The sequence below is a fragment of the Phasianus colchicus genome, chromosome 5 (assembly GCF_987193195.1).
Source record: "Phasianus colchicus chromosome 5, bPhaCol1.hap1.1, whole genome shotgun sequence".
Lineage (NCBI taxonomy): Eukaryota > Metazoa > Chordata > Aves > Galliformes > Phasianidae > Phasianus > Phasianus colchicus.
This window is the reverse complement of record NC_143440.1, coordinates 3,448,714-3,468,836: the sequence shown is the minus strand read 5'-3', so window position 1 is coordinate 3,468,836 and position 20,123 is coordinate 3,448,714. Positions and strand designations below refer to the sequence as shown.

General features: G+C 40.4%; 1 protein-coding gene and 1 long non-coding RNA gene across 2 annotated transcripts; both read right to left on the bottom strand.

The window, feature by feature from the left end:
* Positions 1–322: 322 nt before the first annotated feature.
* Positions 323–19,487, bottom strand: LOC149917661 (uncharacterized). Its single transcript, XR_016466601.1, has 3 exons — positions 19,302–19,487; positions 949–1,123; positions 323–687 (listed from the first exon to the last, which is right to left on the bottom strand). It is a non-coding gene; the product is annotated as an uncharacterized LOC149917661 (long non-coding RNA).
* Positions 16,740–18,596, bottom strand: FANCF (FA complementation group F). Its single transcript, XM_031607207.2, has one exon. The coding sequence runs from the start codon at positions 18,556–18,558 to the stop codon at positions 17,521–17,523; it is 1,038 nt and encodes a 345-aa protein (XP_031463067.2). The 5' UTR covers positions 18,559–18,596; the 3' UTR covers positions 16,740–17,520.
* Positions 19,488–20,123: the final 636 nt, after the last annotated feature.

Here is a 20,123-nt window from a genome sequence, read left to right as displayed (position 1 = left end):
CTCAAGCCCATTTACAATAGCTGCCTACTGCCAAAGCCTTCTCATCAAGGCTGCCCATAAACAGAAGAGAGAAAACATTCCAGGAGCACCCAAAAGGCCTGTTACATTATGGCACCCAGATACTAAGGCAGCAACGTGGAAAGAAAAAAAAAAGCCTCCCATTCTGCCAGCAGCAGTGGGAAGCTAAGGGTTTGGATCAGAACTGAGGAAATGCTTTATTTTTCTATTGCAGACATGAAACAATCTTGAGTCCCACAACTCAATTGATAAAATCCATAAGAATAGAATCTCATGATCTACCATTTTAGAAATTTGAGAGGAATTCAAAAAGTATAAAGCACCAACTAAACGTGCATTTAGAGAGCTCTCAGAACCTGAAAAGCAAAGACAGATGGCTCAAAAATGCAGAGGATTCCACTGGTGTGAGTAAGAGGAATCAGCCACTCTGAACTGGTTCTCACTTTGCTCAGGAATGATCACCACCAGGCACTCTGGCTTCCTCAACAGTGCAGCAAAGCACTCTTTCAGGACTGCAGAGCTGCTTATCTCACCCAGGAGCAGAGCATGCTGATGGCACAGCTTCTTGCTCAGCTCCATCTGCTGCAGGACCAGCTGCTCCAGCACTACCACGCCAGCACTTCCAGCCTGCAGGTTATCCTGGATGCTCACCCAGCAATTGCAAGAGTCCTTGTGAGCAGAAATTGAGACATTAAGAAACTCTTTGCTCCTAAAGATTCGGCAAGTTTATTTCAAACCATTATGTTGCTATATTTGCCCTGCTAGTAGTTAAATGCCTTGCAAATTGAAAAATATTTTTCAAGCATAGAACAGTTCAGATTATTAATTAATATTAGAATTCTATATACTTCCCTATCTCCATGTAAATACGTACAGAAAGTACTGACATATTGCAATTAAAGGAAAATATTACTTGAATAAGAAGCACACCTAAAATAACCTGCGTCCCTGTAGGCAGGTGAGGATCCAAGATGTTCTCACCATGTGGATTCTCCCCTGCTCCAGGGCATCTTGCAGCCTTCCAGCAGCCTTTCTGCCTCCTCATCACTGCTGAATGCCTCTTGGTTCTCCACAAACAGGGAAAAAACTTGCTGTTCTAGAGCATCTAAACAAGGGCATGAATCTTCATTAGCTTAAAAAGCCATACCGATTTTCAAATCACTATTTTAAAAAATGCAAACTTTTCAAATACAGATTTCAAAACCAACATTTTCAAGTATGCTCATGAGAACAGACCTCCAGAGAGCTCCTGCCAGCAAAGCAGGAGGATTTAAAACAGAACAGTGCTCCCCACTGTTAGTATATCTCTTCCACATTGCACCCTACTACTGCCCAGCTTCATCCATCACCACTGACAGGAAAGCGTGCAAACTGCAGGCTTTTTTCCTGCTTCCACCTTCTTGTTATGTTACAGAGAGAGCCTACACATTGCAAAGGCTTTTTTTTTTTCCTCCCATTTTTTATTAAGATTACAATGGAATGATATTTTAGAAGCAAGACTTTGCCACTGAAATCATTTTAGAGAATAACCTTACAAAAGCTGAACAATTAATCTTCCAAAACATGTTCAGGCAAAAGGTAATCGAGGCTGCGTGTCATGTTAAAATAAGCAGAGAGAGAAACATTTTAATTAATGAATGTGAACATCTGAATTCATCATGGGGTTTACAGAAAGAAATGGGAAAAAAAGACAAATTACTGTTCTTGGTGAAGACCCCAAGGAAACAGAATGACATTTAACAGAGCTCAATTTTCATTTGTCACCGAAATAACGAATACTAAAATAATAATTAAATGCCCTAAAGATTTCTATGGTGGCTGGTAATAACTATATCATGAGCCACCTAGTAAATTTCCACTTTAAGACTCCTTAGCTGTAGGTATGTTGGTGTAGGGGACTGAAATTATTATGGTACAAACCCTCATTTATTTTCTTGCTTTCATACTCACCATACACAGCTTCCTCAGGGTCTGATGAGTGAGCCAGCAGGTCTGACCCTGTGACCCACGGCAGCTCTGCCACCACAGCATCTTTACCTGAAGCTGCAGTTTGCTTCCCAGGGGACAGGCACCACTGCCACTAGCCTGGTGCACAGGCTGAGCTGATACATCTTACCAAAAGGCTGCTAAGCTCATGGCCGTGTTTCTAAAAGATGATCGAGAATATCCACAGTTACCTAAAGCAAAAGCATTTTGAAAAATGGTGCTCCTTTCATCTCCCATTGCAACACAGCTGGGACCTTGAGGCTGGCTAGGAGATACCAATGCTATTGCAACTCGAATGACATGAATGGAAAGATTAAAATATTAAGGAAGGAAAAAAGGATAATCTAAAGTTAACTTTTATTGAGTTCATTGTCTTGGTTTTATTGGGCTGACAAAGATTTTTGCTTATGATAACTGCTGAGTGTCTCAATCAGTAAAGAACAGCCTCTCTTACGGCACAAGGACTTTCAGTAAAATGACTTTGCCACTCACTTATGCTACGTAAACGTGGTCCTCCTAAAGATTAGAACAGAAACTTTGCTTTCATGTTCTGTCCAGCTTAACTCAATTACTTCACTCCTTTTTTTTTCTTGGATGAAATATATCCTGAATTGGCTATATTCCTAACTATAAATGCAGAAAATTGACTCTTAGTCACAGTGTACCAACTGTGGATACAGAAGTTTATGAAAAGCAATGAAGACATTTTATTCCATGTTATGCATACTTTGTGTGCAGTAAGTGTATTTGAATCACATAATGGCTTGGGTTGGAAAAGACCTTAAAGACCATCCAGTTCCAGCTCCCCCTGCCATGGTCAGGGTTGCCTCCCATCAGCTCAAGCTGCCCAAGGCTCCATTCCACATGGCCTTGAACACCTCTCTCAAGGCCTTCTTCTCTCAGTCTGTACACATAGCTGGGATTGCACTGGCCCAAGTGCAACAACTCAAACTTGGATTTGTTAAACCTCATTAGCTTCTCATGCGCCAACTTTTTGAGCCTATCCATGTCCCTCTAGATGGTGTCCCTCCCTTCTATTGCATCAGCTACACCACTCATGTTGATGTCATCAGCAAACCTGCTGAAAATAGACAAGATACTACTGTCTAAGTAATTGATAAAGATGTTGAAGAGCACTAATTCCAAGGCCAGTGAGATACACCATATGTTCACCTGGACATAAAGCCATTGACCACAACCCATTGGCTGCAATCATCCAACCATTTTTTTTTATCCATCCAGCCTTCAATCCGTATTTCTCTGAATTAGAGATAAGGATGTGGTGCAAGACCATGTCAAAGGCTTTGCATAGTTCAGGTAGATGACATCAGTTGCCCTTGCTTTGTCCACCTATGCATTTACTCCATCATCAAAGGCCACCAGATTGGTCAGGCACAATCTGCCCTTGGTGAAGCTGTGCTGGCTATATCAGATCACATTTGCATGCATGTATGCTCAACAAATACTGTGCCAATAATTGCTTTCTATGTAAAGAGCAGAATAGCAAGAAAGTGAAAACATTTGGAGATTGATTTACATGCTGCCTTATTCTTAATTTAAATAGATAGAAGTCCATTCTGGGAAGAAAAGGCAAAGAAAGAAAATAGAGAAGAATTTATTATAGTGACTAAAGTCAACATAAAACAGAAGAAAGCTCAGTTACAATATTAAAAGAGGATATATTCAAATATGTGAAAGAACCTAAATAATTTAAGTGTGAAAAGCTAAAAGCATGCAACAAAATCTATGCATTTGTTAAATAATTAAACTGGTCTTTTAAGAATGGTTTAACACTAAGATGCCACATAAAATCTTGCTTTAATTGTAGCTTAAATGCTTTTAACTGAGAATGAGGTGTGAATATAATATGTTGTCTTTTGCAAAAGATTAATTTCAGCCTTACAACAAAAGGTAGAAAGAAATTGGCTTTCTTTAAAATGTCATCCTGCTCATTCCATTACAGCTAGACATTAGCTCCTTTAAAAAAAAAATCTAAATCCAATCTTTAGAGGGTGGCTTGTCCATGAAAGGAAAGGGAAAGTTTAACACACTGCAGCAATCAAATGGATGAGAAAGAGAACAAGTGTGAGAATGATGGAAAACTATTGCTTGCAATTAAAGAAGACAAAAAAAATTTTTAAAGGAAGGTGTAACTTAAACATGCTGGCCATGGTGGCCATGGAATCTCCTCTCATCTGATTCAGCCCTTCACATCCCTAGGATTCTCGAGGTCACAATACCCAGGAGATTCAACTGCCTTTGTCCCCATGCTGAGAAAGGAAAGCCCTCTTGCCAAAGATCCTGCCACATAGGAACTGCACCAGCCACCTGACAACAAAGCTTGCTTCTGAAATAGCCCTGCATCTACTCATGGGTGTTTTCATCAACACATTACACTTGCCATATCTGATAACACACACTTTTGTTAGGGTGACTGTAAAATTAACTTTCATTAGTGAAACTGCAAAATTAACTAGATGGGATAGTCTTCTGTGCTTGTGCCTCTGATTGCAGAGAGCACAGTTACTTCAATCAAGGTATTTTAGAACAGAATTTGAGGTAGGAATGCAACTTGGCTCCAAGTAAATCTGGTTTCATTGAGATGTTCTCACCTGGGAAGTTCCTCATTTGTTGTGGCAGAAAGAGTACAGTAATACGCCAGAACACAGAGCATGGAAAGAAAACCCAAACCTGCAATGCAGTCAGGTTTAGATAACACCTGGGCAGCCCTATATCTTGCTCAGTTTCTTGCTGTAATTGGGCTCAGAAGACTGAACAACTAAGTTCCTGCTGCACTGCTCTACACCCAGAGATGGCAGAGAAGCAAGGTTCATGCACTGTATTTCCTTTCATTAAAACATCAGTTATTCAGGAATTACTTTCTTCAGAACCAATATTTATGAGATATCCCCTATAAGTAAAGATCTATAACACCAGAAGGAAAGACCCCACCTCCTGACTTCAGAAGATTTACTAGCATTCAGGGCAGCACACAAATAGTCAACATGAAAATACAACAAAAAACCTGAGGCTGTTTTTGTGAAGGAATAGTCAAGAAGCTGAAGCACAGAAATCGATGAAAATGGCCCTATGTTTCTGAAGGAACTTTCACATATCAGTGAAATGACATTATATTCCTACAGCATTGCCCTCACATCTCTATTTCTAATAACTCCTGGTATTAAGAATGCAGGTGATAGGAAGGCAAAATATGCATCAGTTACAGCAAATGCTAAAAGTAAATTAATAAATCTGTAAGTTAATGCTCAGGTACTTCAGATAATCAAGTAGTGTGAGCTGTTGAATATAGCACTGGTTTGACATCTTGTAGATATTTGATGTAAAATAATGAAACTACTCTTGTTTGTGTTGTTTGTGCAGAATTGATTTTAACCTTTTTTGTCAGATATCTCTTCTGAAGAACAATGGTTGTTGTAGAAGCATACAGAATAAATATGCTGTTGCTGACAGCAACTACCAACTGATTCTACAGCATGGAAAATGTTTCCAATTCCAGCTACTTAAGAATTGTGTACGTGTGTAGGTGTGATGGAAAGCTTAATCAGTTGGACATTTATCAGCAGGCATCTAGTGCTATTGAACTCTATGGTAGATTCACAATAATAAAGGCAGGAAGCCTTCACTTTCATCAGGTTATGACTAGCAGAATTTCAGTCATATAATACAAATACAATGGACTTAATGATCTTGAAGGTCTTTTCCAAAATGAGCAATTCTATGATTCTAAATCTGATCAGAAATCAAATCAGAAGTGTATTAATGTGCCAATTCTGAGAGTGTCAGCAGATGAATGCATTGGGTCCCAAGCAGTTCCACTGCTCAAATTATGGGAAATAAAAGTAGATCTTTGCTGGATTAGGATGTCTTCTTTTATTTATTATCTCTTGTACTGAACAAGTCATCTCGTATACTAAGAATTTATTCTAAATGGAAGATAAATGGTTTTCTAAATTAATAAATAGTATTTAGAAAAGGACTCAACTGAACTGAAAGCAGTAACACACTTTTTCCAATTATTCTGTTTGAAATCTGTTTAGTTTTTCAGCTTACCACATTTGTAATGACTACATGAATAATTAAAGTAGCTCTGTTTGTGTACTTTTGCAGCATGACAGAATTAAGGAAAACTCCATTTCTCTCCAACACTTTTCACCAAAGCAAAGATGTCTAGCCATTTCTTAATCACTTGGTTTGAAATAAAAAGAAACACACACCAAAGAATGCTCTTAAAAGAAAGCAAGGAATACTAATGCCACCAGAAGTAACAGTTGCATGTTACTTCCCCAGCCACATGCCCTTACACATTTATCCCCTGCCTTTACTCCAGCGCACACAGGCTCAAGCAATAAGGTGAACCAGAATGGGAAATGATTCAAGTTAAAGCTCACATGTGCTGGGCTAGGAGGGCCTCACCCACTTAACATGACCATACAAACACTTGGCCTCCCCCCTCCAAGGGAGAGGCCAGGTTACCTTTTCTTTTTTCCTTTTTTTCTTTCTTTTTCTTTTTTTTTTAAGCAGTATTGACAAGCCCATGGAAGCAAAGCTGATGGCCAGCACCGATCACGTCCTCAGGAGCAGGAGGGGAGCTAGGCTGCACATGCAGCCTCCCCACCACCATAGCCCTGCCTTTGGTTCCCCAGGGACAGGCACAGACAGCCCCAGCGCTGCAGAAACAATCAGCCCTCTTGTCCTCTTCTACAGAGCCTTGCGGAGATTTATAGCTCTTGGTAACATGCTTCCAAGAAGTCAAATAGTGGCAGTGATTTTGGACAAGCAAGACTTTCAAACAAAGAAAGAAAACCAAAGAAAACCAAAAGAAAGAAATAAAGCATTGACAGAATGAAATGACCCGGTAATTGTTTTGGAAGTGAAGCAGTGAAGGTATTTGGAAAAAACTAGGCTGCCAATATAGAGAAAAAACTGATGGAATAATAATATGCCATCACAGGAAATATATCTAAAATGATCATCTTTTCTTGCTCTGAAGCCTGATGCTGAGCAGCTGTAGCTTGCATAGCAATACTAAAGCAGATCCATTGAAAACTCTGCCCTTAAGTTCTCAAGTGCAAGTTTCTAGGATAGGACATAAAAGAATGGAATTCCATATATGCCTGAGAGCACTGGCATTTTTGCTAGTAATTGAGTTGGTTTCTAATGCTGTGTTTCATTAGTAAAGCTAAGGGGGACAAAAGTGAAATTCAATGACTGCCCCATGAAAAATTAGGAGAGATGTATTTTAAACCATTTGTTAGTTTAGCTGTTATGAGGCCATTGCATAATCACTCCCATACTAATTTTATTGGCTCACAGAAAATATAATTTGAAAGTATTATGTTACCTGCATAAACCATACGTATGGTTCAGATGGTCAGTGCAGTCTGTTAGTGGGAACCATAATGTATGGTTTTGGAATAGAGATGGCATACATAAATTAAGTAAGGTATTTTCTAATCCCCACAATATTTCAAGGAATGGGACAGCCATTATGTAACAAGAAATGTCTCCTACACCTTCCTGACAGATGGGACACAAACATTATTACTTTCCCCTGCTCCTGCAGGGCAGGTCATTCTCTCAGTTCACTGGAGTAATGCACCACTAATTCTAAAGGCTTCATCATTCATTTAGATTTCAGCATCTCACCGTGGTAAAAAAAAGCTACTATTTTCCATTTGCTACATATGAAGTCAATTACTTTTTATCATAGAAGTACCAGATGAATAAGAAATTGGTCTGTGTGAAGTTTACAACAGAGCACATAACAAACGATTTTGTAGGTAACGCAAAACAGCTATTTGCTTTTGCTTAAAAGTTGCCTTAGAACTGCAGTGAAATCTTCAGAGCAGCCTGCTTTCATAATTAAATAAGGGCAGATTTGTGATGAGACCACAGAATATAAACAGCTGCAGAGCTGCCAGCTGCCACCGACTCGCCACAGCACTCTGCACAAGCCATCTGATCCCTCTGTATTTGTCCTTCTCCCTCACTAGCTCCACAGACCTCTGTAATGCTAACGCTTTGTTTAGAACTGACTTTCATTAAGAGATTTGCAAGTTACCAGATAGATGTTTCGTAAATATTTTTTAATCTTCAAACTACAAATGCAATAATACTATTTTTGCCATTATGTTTCAGGGACACCCCAATCCCCCCTTCAGGTCAGTTGTTTTAGTGGGACCAAGCCACTGCAGTTCTGAATAAGCCCCGCAGTTTCACACAGCAGATGTGGAGGAAGAGAAAAAGAATCAGAAACTTCCCAGCCTCTGAAGTGACAATTTCCCCTGCAAAATGTGTCATGAAGCGAAGCACAGAGAAAAATGAAGACCAAAGGGCTCTTCTAATCTTGTTGAGAAAAAAGAAAAAAGAAGTTCCTTTCAGATCTTGAGCAAAAAGTTGAACTTTTTACCTCAAACACTTGTGCAGCATTCACCAAGTACTGAAGATCTTCAGTAGAAAGAGCAAAACTCCACTGTACCTAAGGCTTTTGTAGTGACGTGGATTCATCAGGTGTCAGGGTTGCATGTCACAGTTGCCAAGAAGATGAAAAACTTTGCATTTTAAGAGCCTTTGTATTTTAGATGTATTTGGATGTGCCTTTATGAAGGCTAAAGGAGAAAAACCTTTATCCAGTATTTGGGTTGTTTTCCTGTAACTAAAGGACAGCAAAAGTCTTCCACATTTAATGCCTTTTGTCTGTTATCTAACTGCTGTTAGAAGGAAATGAAAGATGAATGTTTAGACTTAGTCCCCACAGCACACACTAGTTCTAATTAGCCTTTAGATATACAGTACTTTAGAAGCACCTCTTCTGCAAACATACACGTTTCAAAATATCAGATTCAGCTAACTCCTTTCTTGGGCCAACTGCATACAATACAGTTTTAGGCTCCACTTCACATATTTTATAAAACAAGTAATGATTTGGTGACTCGTGTTGCTCCTGCTCAAACTGTGATAGATAATACCACATTGTCATTTCTTCCAAATTATAATGCAAACATTAAAAGCTATGTGACATAAATCATTATCTTTAATTTCTACTCCATTTTTTATTTTCTCACTCACTGTGAGCTAGTAATAACCACAGTACTGCTGTTATGCCAGATAGTTCTGCTACTTGTATTTGTTTTACAAAGGTATAAAGGAATAAGTCCCACAGCAAAAGATGATGGGATTCCAAGAGCTGAAGAGTTCAAATCATCTCACCAGCACAACCACAGTAGAACAGAACTACATGCAAGCATTTGGAGCCTGCACTGTAGCACAGTATCCACACATAATAGATGCCCATTTCACCAGAACATCACTGTCCTGTGCTTAGAGTGCTCTATGAGGAACTGAAAGGTTAATGAGCAAGGTGGCTTTAATTGCTTTTTTTTTTTTTCCCTAAATACCTGGCCCATAAATGAAACGACTGCCTTTAAAAGCTCCATATTCCAAAATTTCTACAGCAAATGTACTTCTGTTGGAATTTTCTATTCGTGGAACTGGACTATAAATAGGGATATATCTTTAATAAGTTGCAGAGACCATACTCTTTTCAAATATCCTGCTTTTGCTAGAGGCTGTAATGACAACAGTGAAATAGCTTAGAGACCACTGGGAGCAATTTGTCAGTGCAGTGCATAGGGTCCAGTGTTTTCCTGTTGTAATTAGTGGATAGTGCATGCTCACTCTTGGCTTAAGTTACTGTAGTAACTCAAAAACCAACCATATGTCCAATGGCTAGTGGAGCCTGTAAGTGTATGTTTGCACAATGCACCTTCTGTAAATTGTTCCTGTTGGTCTTCTGCTATTTATTTCATGCTTTCAGCCACAGACTTCAATTGGCAGTGTCACCAAAATGTGTTTTTGACATTACTAAGAATACAGACAAGAATGATTTGTGCCATTTTTCCCCTTCCCAAATTGAAAAGGTACAAAACATGTCATATCCAGAAAGTCATGGGACAAAGAAAGTTTCAGAAAATTTGACCAAGATGGAAAGTGTGAAGATAAGAATTCAGTGTTACCAGCATTACAGCTTATGAAGCTTTTCTCCGTTACCTAACAGAAGCAATCATTTTTTCATATTTCACATATTCTCTACATAGCAGCTCCTGCCCTACATACTTATCTGTGCAGGCATTCACAAGGGCAGAATTTCTTTCTGCTTCGCTGGTTGTTATGTCTGTTACATTTATCACAAAAATTTGGGCTAGGTCTTGCATAATTACAGTCAGCAGCAGGAGTCCAGTTGCATGGAAAGTAAAGCTGCACTAAGCTGCATTAAGACAAAACTCATTTTCTCAGTTTCAGTGGATCAATGCCAGTAGTAATAAGCAGTCCTTCAAAAAATATCAGAACTGCAGCTCTAGTCATTATGAGCCACATGCACTGCTGCAAGATGAGCACACGGTGTAACAAATAGCAGGATATAAAATTCTACAGTGGGAAAAAGCATGCAGCAGCACAGTGCCTACAAGTACAGAGAGATGCTCTGCTGTGCAAATTAACCAGGTTTTGGACAGGTAACAGGGAACATGAATTGGGTAACAGCAGAAAAGCCAGAAGGACAACAGTTCACACCACATGGCGCTGTTAGAGTGCAGTGAACGATACGCCAAATGCAGTGAGATCTAGTGTGTCATTCACATGGCAGTGTCCCTCCATCAGCAGTATCACGCCATAGTACATTTCAGGGTTTTAGTTAATTCTGAAACAAAGAATTGAGAACAGCCATACAAACCCTCAGCAAGGTGCAGAGTACCCAGAATCCCACACATAACCAGTGTAACGAGTTGTTCCTTCTTTTGTATTTCTCATCTATGCAAGCCATAGGATTTCACTTTCCTATTTTTAGATAGAAGTCATTCGTTGAAAGAAAAAGAAAAAAAAGATATTTTAGGAAGACATGAAGAAACTGAATCTCTGTGAAAGATAGAAGATGAGCAAAGAAAGGCAGAAAAAGTGTTGATAAAGCATAGGTTGATAATCTTACCATTACAGAAAACTGAATGCAAGCATTTCAAGCTGTAACTCACTGCTGTCAGACCTCATCTGCATTTTTTTTTTGCTGACAAGACAAAAAAGACCCATTTGAAAGGTACATTTAAGCTTTGGCTCTCACAGTAAATAATTATGATAATTAATTTTAAAATAGGGGGAAGTATTTACTTGACTACTCTAGCAGAAGCAAGGAATTTTCTCTCTAAATTATAGAATCATTTTCTGCACCATGTTTGATATCTTGGTTGTAGGACTAGAAGCTATTTCTGAATAAGTTTGCTGACAACACAAAACTGGGAGGAGCTGATGACTCCATCAATGGTTGGAAAGGCCTTGCAGAGAGATCTAGGCAAATTAGAAGACTGGGCAATCACGAAGCTTAGCAAGAACAAGTGCCAGACTCTGCATCTGGGAATTCATACAGACTAAAGTGCTAGAGATTTGGGGCACTGATTGACAGAAACACGAGTTGACAGCATGTCCAAACAACCAGGAAGGCCAACTGTACATTGAGTCACATCAAGCATGGCATTGCCAGCTGGTTAAAGGAAGTGTTTACATTGCTCTAGAATGACACGGCCAGGTTGGATGGGGCCCTGGGCAGCCTGATCTAGTATTAAATGCAGAGGTTGGCAGTCCTGTATGTGGTAGGGGGGGTTGGAGATTCATGATCTTGAGGTCCTTTCCATCCCAAGCTATTCTGCGACTCTGTTTGACACTGAAGATCCCAAGACACAGATTAAATCACACCATTTTCTTGCTTATCACTTCCAACCCCTGAACATACCTACATAGTTTGAGACTGCTAGCTTCATGTAGAACATTTTCTCCAATCCCACCAAATTTTCCAACTCAGCAGAATGTTAAGCATGTTATCAGGAGCACAGCCAACACTTTCATTACAAAAATAACTGCTTTGGTAGGAAAAAAAAACCCACTGGTGTTATATTCTGTAGATGGAAGAGAGCTTCACATATTTGTCTGGATTTTTTTTTGAAAGCCTGGGCCAGAACTAGCAGGTGACTAAGTCCTAGATTATCAACAAATTCAGTTCTTCCTACACTGCTTCTAGCTCAAAAAAAAAAAAAAAAAAAAAAAAATTAAGCTTGCAGAGAGATACCATTTACAAGGCAAATTATAAAACAATGAACATTCCACCTAAGGAGCTTTCACTTCAACGTTAAGAGCAATGAGGCCATGTGAGACAACAATACACAATTTACTGTCAATAGCATGATTTAAAATCCTGTTCCCTAGGGTACTGCATCTTTTCCTAGCTGAAAGGGCAACACTACAACAGTAAGCAGCAGGTGTATGACCACATTGCCACACTTATTTCAGAGTTTGATCACGTTCCATTAATTCCTAGAAGAAATCAATAGCTAATTTACATTCATTAGAAAATATTAATGACTTTACTGCCTGTAAGTATTGGGAGCAGAGGTTGCAATAACACTCCAATGTGCTAGTATTTCAAAAGAACTCACTATCTTCTGTGATAAAAGAATAAAACCATGGAACAATCCCAATTATTCTGCATTAAAAAAAATAAAAAAAAATCAAGCATTTCCCTGTGCATTTTACTGATAATGGGGTCACATAACAAATAGTCTTGGATTACAGACTCATTTCCATGGATGTCATTTTGACCATGCACAGGAACTCAAGACCATCATTACACCTTTCTGTTCAGATAGTCATTAAGGCCAGCACACCAGAAGAATGGTGATACAAACGTGCAGGTAAAAGCAGTTCATACCATCTCATTCTTGGAAAATCAGCCTTAGAAAAGCATTCAAATAGAAACTTTGACTCACATCAACTGCCAAAAAATTGAAATAACACTTTATCAGATGCTGGGATTAGCCTCTTTGCAAGCCATACGCTATGCATAGCACATGTCTGAGTATTCAGCCTGGACTTGCTTCCCAGGAGAGAAATATAATAGGAAGGTACATTTCAAGACTAAATTCAGAATTTGATTGCTATACTCCTCTGTTCAGCACATACTCCTATCATTTCTGGTAAAATATCCTAGTTAAGGGTTACAGTAAATTGATCACATGATGCTAAAGGAATTTATCATGTAAGAGAAAAGGAATTTAAGAGCTGAATACCTAATATTATTAATAAAACAGGTCTGTGAATAGAGACAGCCGAGGGATATAATTTATATTATTACCTAATCCTACATTAAATTAAAGCTGGTAAAATAAGAATTGCAAAGACAAAATAGACTTGCAGAGGGTTTTTCAACTGCAAACTCCTGCTGGGCACTGTAGGAGTGGGGATTTGCTCCCTGTTTATCTGCTGCCTTTACAAGTGGCCCACAAACTAAGCTTCTCCTTTGGGATTGAGAATCCCAGCCCATCTGTGCAGAGAGGCTCTGCTACCCCCCTCTGTGGTAGCTGAGAGGATTCCATACACCAAATGCCAGTCACTCAAAAGATGCACAGAAAAAGATGCCTAGATGAGAAAGAAGAGAGTTGGCAACTAAAAGCCATTGGGACATAAGCAAACCTGGAAAATAATCTCAGTAACTCTTAAGGTAATGGCACACAAGGAATTGAAATTGTGTAGGTGCGTGAATGACAACAGTACTACAGTACATATATTAAATAGCTTAAAATTTTTGGTGGTGCACTCAACAGCAATAGAAGAAAACACACCTCAGATATGTTTACTTCTGCTCTAGCTCATTGCTACAGAAAGGTTTTCAGTTAGATGTATAGGTAAGGGAGAACAAAAAGGCAATTGTCTTCAAGCTGCCATCTCTTAATTTCAAACACAGCACAAGAACAGGCTAAAAGAAAATGATGTGTTTTGTCAAAATACCATTTAATTTCTCTTGAAAAAGATACAATACAGAGAGCAAACGTTTTTATTAACTAACTGATAAAAACCTATTATTCCTGCCTGTACCTGTGATGATTTGAGTCTATTTTATCCCAAGGCAGATAGGAAATTGTTCTTTTGCACTCATCTCTTTGAGAACAAACCTCATTTAAATACAGCTTCTGACTGCACATACTCTTCTTTTCCCCCTCATTCACTACTGTAATACTCCATCCTGTTAAACCACTGACCCACAGCAGTCATCAGGGAAGGCAGAAGCTGAGTGCTTTACCAGAGCAGCCAACACTGAATCAAGCAACTTCTATTTTATGTGAATCATGATATTCACAGACTGCATGCTGTCCCCAGAGGTAGTAAAGCCACTCCATTTTGGTGAAGGGCAAATTTACCATTTCTCCAGGATCTTCACAAGGGAACAGTTCTCTTTCTTCTCTCAGCATCTTCACTTGAATTTTACTTTTTTTCCCCCCATTGCTCTGTCTAAAAAGAACCTCAACATCATGATTCCCATGCTAGCTGTGCCTCTTCAATCTGTTCTGCATACACACTTGCACTATGTGATGGGTCATCCAAACTCATAATGAAAAATAAAGAATAGCTTTAAATTTTCCATTTGACAGAAATAAAAAGTTTACAATCTGATTTTGATTTATCTTTTTATTGCAAGTTTCTTCTGCCACTTTAATATAGACAATAGTACAGACCTGTTTCTCCTTGTTAGTAAAAAAAGAGGTGGCAAGGAAGAGACTGCTGTCTGTCATTTCTAATATCTTACTTCCCACAACAGCTCAGATTGTTTAAGTCAAGATTTTGCAAATTTTTGGCTGCAAGCCTCGGCCTACAAGTATGACGTGCAAACACAGAGGGAGGAGATCACAAACTTCACACTTTTTCCTTTCCTGTTTAGGCTGTTATTAAAAAAGGAGCTCCCCCAGAAATTTAATTGTGTGTCTTTTGTTGCATGGTTAGCTGGCAAACTCAACAAGCATGCTGAAATAACAGGGGATGTGAACTGACGTATTTATTTCAATAAGTGCCATTTGGATTTTGAAACTCAGTAACCGTGGATCTGGCACCTCTTTATAGTGTATCTGGGACAGATTGGAACATTCCTGTGAAATTGCTATATCCAGGTGCTTCAGCTTCATTGAAGGTAGACTACCTTAAACTATTCAAGTTTCCTGTAAGGACAGAATTTAAAATCAACTATGGTCTAAAATGGCCAATAAAGGCACAAATCAAAATGATGCTGCCAGTTGTTCAGTTAAATCTCTTGCCTCCCCCTCCAGAATTATTTTCTCAATGGTATCACCAAAGTATCTGTTACCACTATTTTAGCTATTAAGAGCTGCTGCAATGCTAAATTATTCTGAAGGAAGACACCTGCCTTTACAAACTGCATTTTATAAGAGAAAAGTTTTACAAAGAGTAAGAGTTGAAACAGAGCAAAAACTCCCTATCAGCAGTTGAATTAGACGTGAAATAGCTAGAAGTCACTAAAAGTCTCAACTTCTAGCCATCTTGAGAATACTAAGAAATATATCTTGACCAGCAAAAACAAGATGCTCCTCAGTCATAGAGACCTAGGTACTTGGGAACAAGTAGTTAAAGAGCAATTTTCCTGCAGTAAGAAAGGGAATACCAGGAGTTCCTTACCCAACTTTTCCTATTAATCTCTATGAAGAATGAACATTGGTAAGTTTTGTTTTGTTACTATAACACTTATAACATTACCACAACATTTTCTTTTCATATTTGACATATATCAGGGGCAAAAGGGAATGACTGACCAGTATCTTTGGGTATATCATTCACTAGGAACGTCTGATAGCAAGAAGTATTTTAACAGACAGAAAGCCCTATGCCTGTTAAAAGCGTTAGAAGTAATGCTCAAGTGCAGAGTTTCCATGCAAAATGCCAAAACTACATAACACAGGGACCTGTGGCTAGACAACAACTTCAAACTTCATACTTTATACTCTGAGCAGTTTTAAATGCTTGTAGTTCATATTCCTTTCATTACTACAGAAATACTGACTCAACCCTGGGGTCCCCTACCACGGTGCTCTCTTTTGAGACTGACCAGCATCACAAGTGCCAAAACAACCCCATTTAAGACAGCAAAACAATGACTGCCACAGCTGCAACTGTTAGAATAATTTTACCTGCAGATCTCCACAACTTCATAGCCTCACTGACATGCCATAGCAAGAAATCCAAAGAAAACAGTTATACTTTTGATAGAAGAGCAATGTATCCTTCTAAGTATTTTACTCTTGAGTAACAATTTTGCTTCATAGAGAGGTCTAAGTACTTATAACCCATGTCTTTATGTCCATACAAATCAAAATAGGCACTATTTCATCTTCCAAGTAAACAGCATTGATCTCCTTGTATTCTTTGTTTCCATTTCAAAGTCATGAGATCACTCCTCCTTGAATTTTGCCACTGTTATACATGTTTATTTTGTAGCACAGAACGTTACTCAAATTAGTGCCAATAAGTTAACAAATACATATAGTTAAGCTTACAATCAGAATCAAGTCACCTTCTATCCCTTCCCCAAAAGACATTTTAGCAACAATAGAAAAGTTTTCTCAACTCATCTCAAACCTATCTGAATACGCACTGCACTATTTGACAAATCCCCCACACGTGAGGCTAAAGATGAACTTTTTACACTATTTGCATTTCCCACCTTCACTGAGTATTGTATCTTATTATTCTGCTTACACTGGTAATTCTAGCTTACAGAGCTAAGTAGACAAGATCCCATTAATTCTGCAGTACAGTACTTGGTTTTAAGTCATGGTGGCCCAGTACTTTTTTTACCCATTTGAGTTTTGTCAACAGAAACAGACTCAACAAAAGATAATCCTTGGACTTTATTTAAAAAGTTTGTTATACCACTCACTATTGTTTCACAAAATGAATGCATTTAATGTAACAGATCATGGGAAAAGGAAGAAAAACACAGCAGAATATCCTACATCTTACTGCTGTTTTAATAAACATTTAAATTTAATGTATTTAATATTTGCATATTAGTATGTAACATGGTAACTAATAAAGCCTTCAAGTTTTAGAACTTTTCAGTAAGCTTTCAAGTTTTTTCTTTTCCCCACCTTCACTTTAGGCCTAGAGGCTAATTCACAGACAAGATCAGAACAAGTCAACAGAAAAGACAGCCTAATGAAGGTAATCACTACTAAATCAACCCTGCATTTGGGATTTTCAGGTTTGAATCTCCATCGTTCCCTTTGAATAATAAAAAACAGAAAATAATAAAAAACAGAAGTACCGTGACCATATATCATCTGTTATTCATAGCCAATAAAAAAACAAAAGCTTATTAAAAAAAAATTAAAAAAAAAAACCAACCAAAAACACGTTCTCTGTTTTGTTAGCTGAGTAGTAAGCACTGTAAAGGAAGACATTTATTGCCAGTCACCAAGAGACTCAATAGTACAGATGCAAGGAAGTAACAGGCCCTCCCGAGAGTTCATGTGCAATCAGAAACAGTGTGATCAGCAGTCCTATCAGAGCTTGGTTTTCAACCTAAAGCAGGGTACAGTTTTCTCACCCTTCAAATAAATATCAAACAGTCAGATTTGCTAGATTTCATAAGGTTTTGTGTTGCTTTGGTGTTCACACATTTGGACTCTGCTTCTTCCTCAAGTCTTTCTCCAGTTCCAGCAACAAGTCAGTCCACACACTTAGGCCACGGATTTGAAAGTCTCCATCTCGGGCCTTCAGTAGCTTCAGAGCTGCTTGGGTTTGCTCCCTGAGTTGCACAGATCCCTGACAAAGGCAGCCAAAACGCTCCCTCAGCTCCTCCCAGCACAATTTAGCCTCATCAGGACGACTTTTAACCCACCGTCCCCGCAGCGAGTCATACAGCAACTGACTTCCCCACTCGGCTAAAAGATCCAAATAACGCCTGCTTAACCGGGCATAGCGATCGGCTAGCGAGGCGAGAAGAGTGCCCGGGAGGAGCAGACAGCAGGCAGAAAACCGGTGCGGATCCTCCAGCAGCCAGGAAAGCAGGGGGTCGGCAACGCTTCCAGCTTCTGCTCCACCCCCTTGCCCCCCAGCCGGGCTGTCCCCATCCCCCTGCAGCAGCGCTTCCGCCACCACAGCAAAAGCCCGAGGCTGGGAGAGCTGCTCCAGGACGGGTCCGAGCCAACACAGGGCCGGCCCAGCCTCCCGCCCGTCCTCCCTCAGCCGGCACAGCAGCAGCCTCGCTTCCACGCACACCCGCGGGCCCGGCTCGGTAGGGGACAGCGCGCAGCTCTCCAGAAGGCGGGAGGCGGCCTTCCTGCGGGCCAGCAGAACCAGGCGGCCCGGGTCGGGGCCAGCCTGCCCCTGCAGGAAGCGCTGCAGGAGGCGGCGGCAGGCGGCGGGCTGCAGAGCGCGGTTCTCCAGCAGCGCCAGGCCCAGCAGCTCCGAGCAGCCGCCCAGGTGGCGGAAGGAGAGCGGGCTGTCCGTCCGGCCCCGCCGCAACCGCCGCTCCAGAGCGTCCCGGAGCCGGGGCCGGCCACGGAAGCGGTCGTGGAGGTGCTGGAAGTAGCGTGCCCAATCCAGAGCCCTGTCCAGGGTCGGGGGCTCCCAGTCCCGCACTTGGGCGGAACGGGACACGGCGAACAGCGCGGGCAGCTCCGCCACCTGTCCCAGCACAGCCTCCATGGCGCCGCCGATTTGAGCGCAAGTCCCGTCTCGCGCCCGGAACGAGAACCAATCCGAGCCAGCAGGGGCGGGGATTTGTATTTCTATTGGCTGAGCTGGACATCAATCCGTTGCGGATTGATTCGCGTTAAAGGGGAACCTCGGGCCGTTACCCGTCAGAAAGGGGTGGATGGGAGAAGAAGCAAATTACGGCGTCAAAAAGGAAAAATGACACGAGTAAATGAAAAAAAAAAAAAACTAAATTAAAAATCACATAAAAAAAATACCGCAACACCTTTGATTCCTGAGTGTTATTTACAGAAACAACAGCTCACAAACAGAACGCATCCCAGTATGGTGTGCTTCCCATCTCCAGGAGGCGAAGTGCAAAGCACAGCCACGGTTATGCCGCCTGCTCAGCCCTCACCACATGCTGACAGCCCAGCTAATGGCCTCCTGCCCTATTAGCCCTGCTCCCATGGCAGGTGGGCTACCCAAAGCACCAGGACAGCACTGCAGAGGGGAAAGCAGGCTGCCTTCCTGCTAAAGGAATGACAAACAGCAATCCTGTCCTCATGCACAGAAAGCTTCTAGATATTTTCCCTCACAAACATCTCTGTTTCTCTGACAGACGCCTCACAGCAACCACAGTGTAACCATGCCACAGCTACTTCCCGCACTCACTGCAAACACACAACCCCCTCTTCCAAACAGACGTTTGCACAACACACACGAGGCATTAAAACCAGCAGAACATGGCCTACCTGTTGGATCAGCAGCCATGATGCACCTTCCTCATGCTCCTCTCCCTCCAACCTCATCCCCACCAGCACAGCCTCCTGAAGCTTTCACCAACACCAGGTGCTGCTGATGGCTCAGACAAAGGGTGGCTGTGTGGGGCCGGGGGTCCTCGTTAGCAGAAACAACTTTTCTCTGGGTTTTACTATGAGTTTTTCCCTGGCCACACACACTAGTCTTAAAGGAAAGTGCTTGTTAGTAATTCAGCCTTATTAACATAATATTTAAAAACGAAGCAGAAAAAATAGCTTAGGTAATAGCCTAGTCAGGCCTTTGCTAGGACTACACAGGCTGGTGGTTCAGGAAGCTTCTTTCTGAAATACCTCAAGGAAAGAGAACTCTCACCTGCGTATCAGAAATTAATAAACGTCTAATGAAGATAGAGCACATGAGCTTCAGTTAAATATTTGAACTAAATACAGAACTTTGGGGTGTTCTACTTAATGGAAGAGAGATGGAAACCTGAGGTGGCTCAGTATAATTACTGCTTGGTAATTTTGTGTTTTGGTTAGGTTTGATGCAGCATTTCTTGAGCTAAGTGCTATGGCAAAAAGAAATAAAACAGTTTCAATGTATTCCAGACCCAAATTCTATTTTAATGAGGGATGTGTTTGAAGATGCTTATGTTTTGCGTCGTAAAGAAATTTCCCTTCAGATCAGATATCGTTCCTCAGGCAATCTTTCATATTAATGTTTTTGTTTTGTTTTCCTTTATTTGGTTTGTATCCCATGAATGTGTCTTCATATCCCAGTTGAAAGAAATCAGATAATCACATTTGCAGCATCAG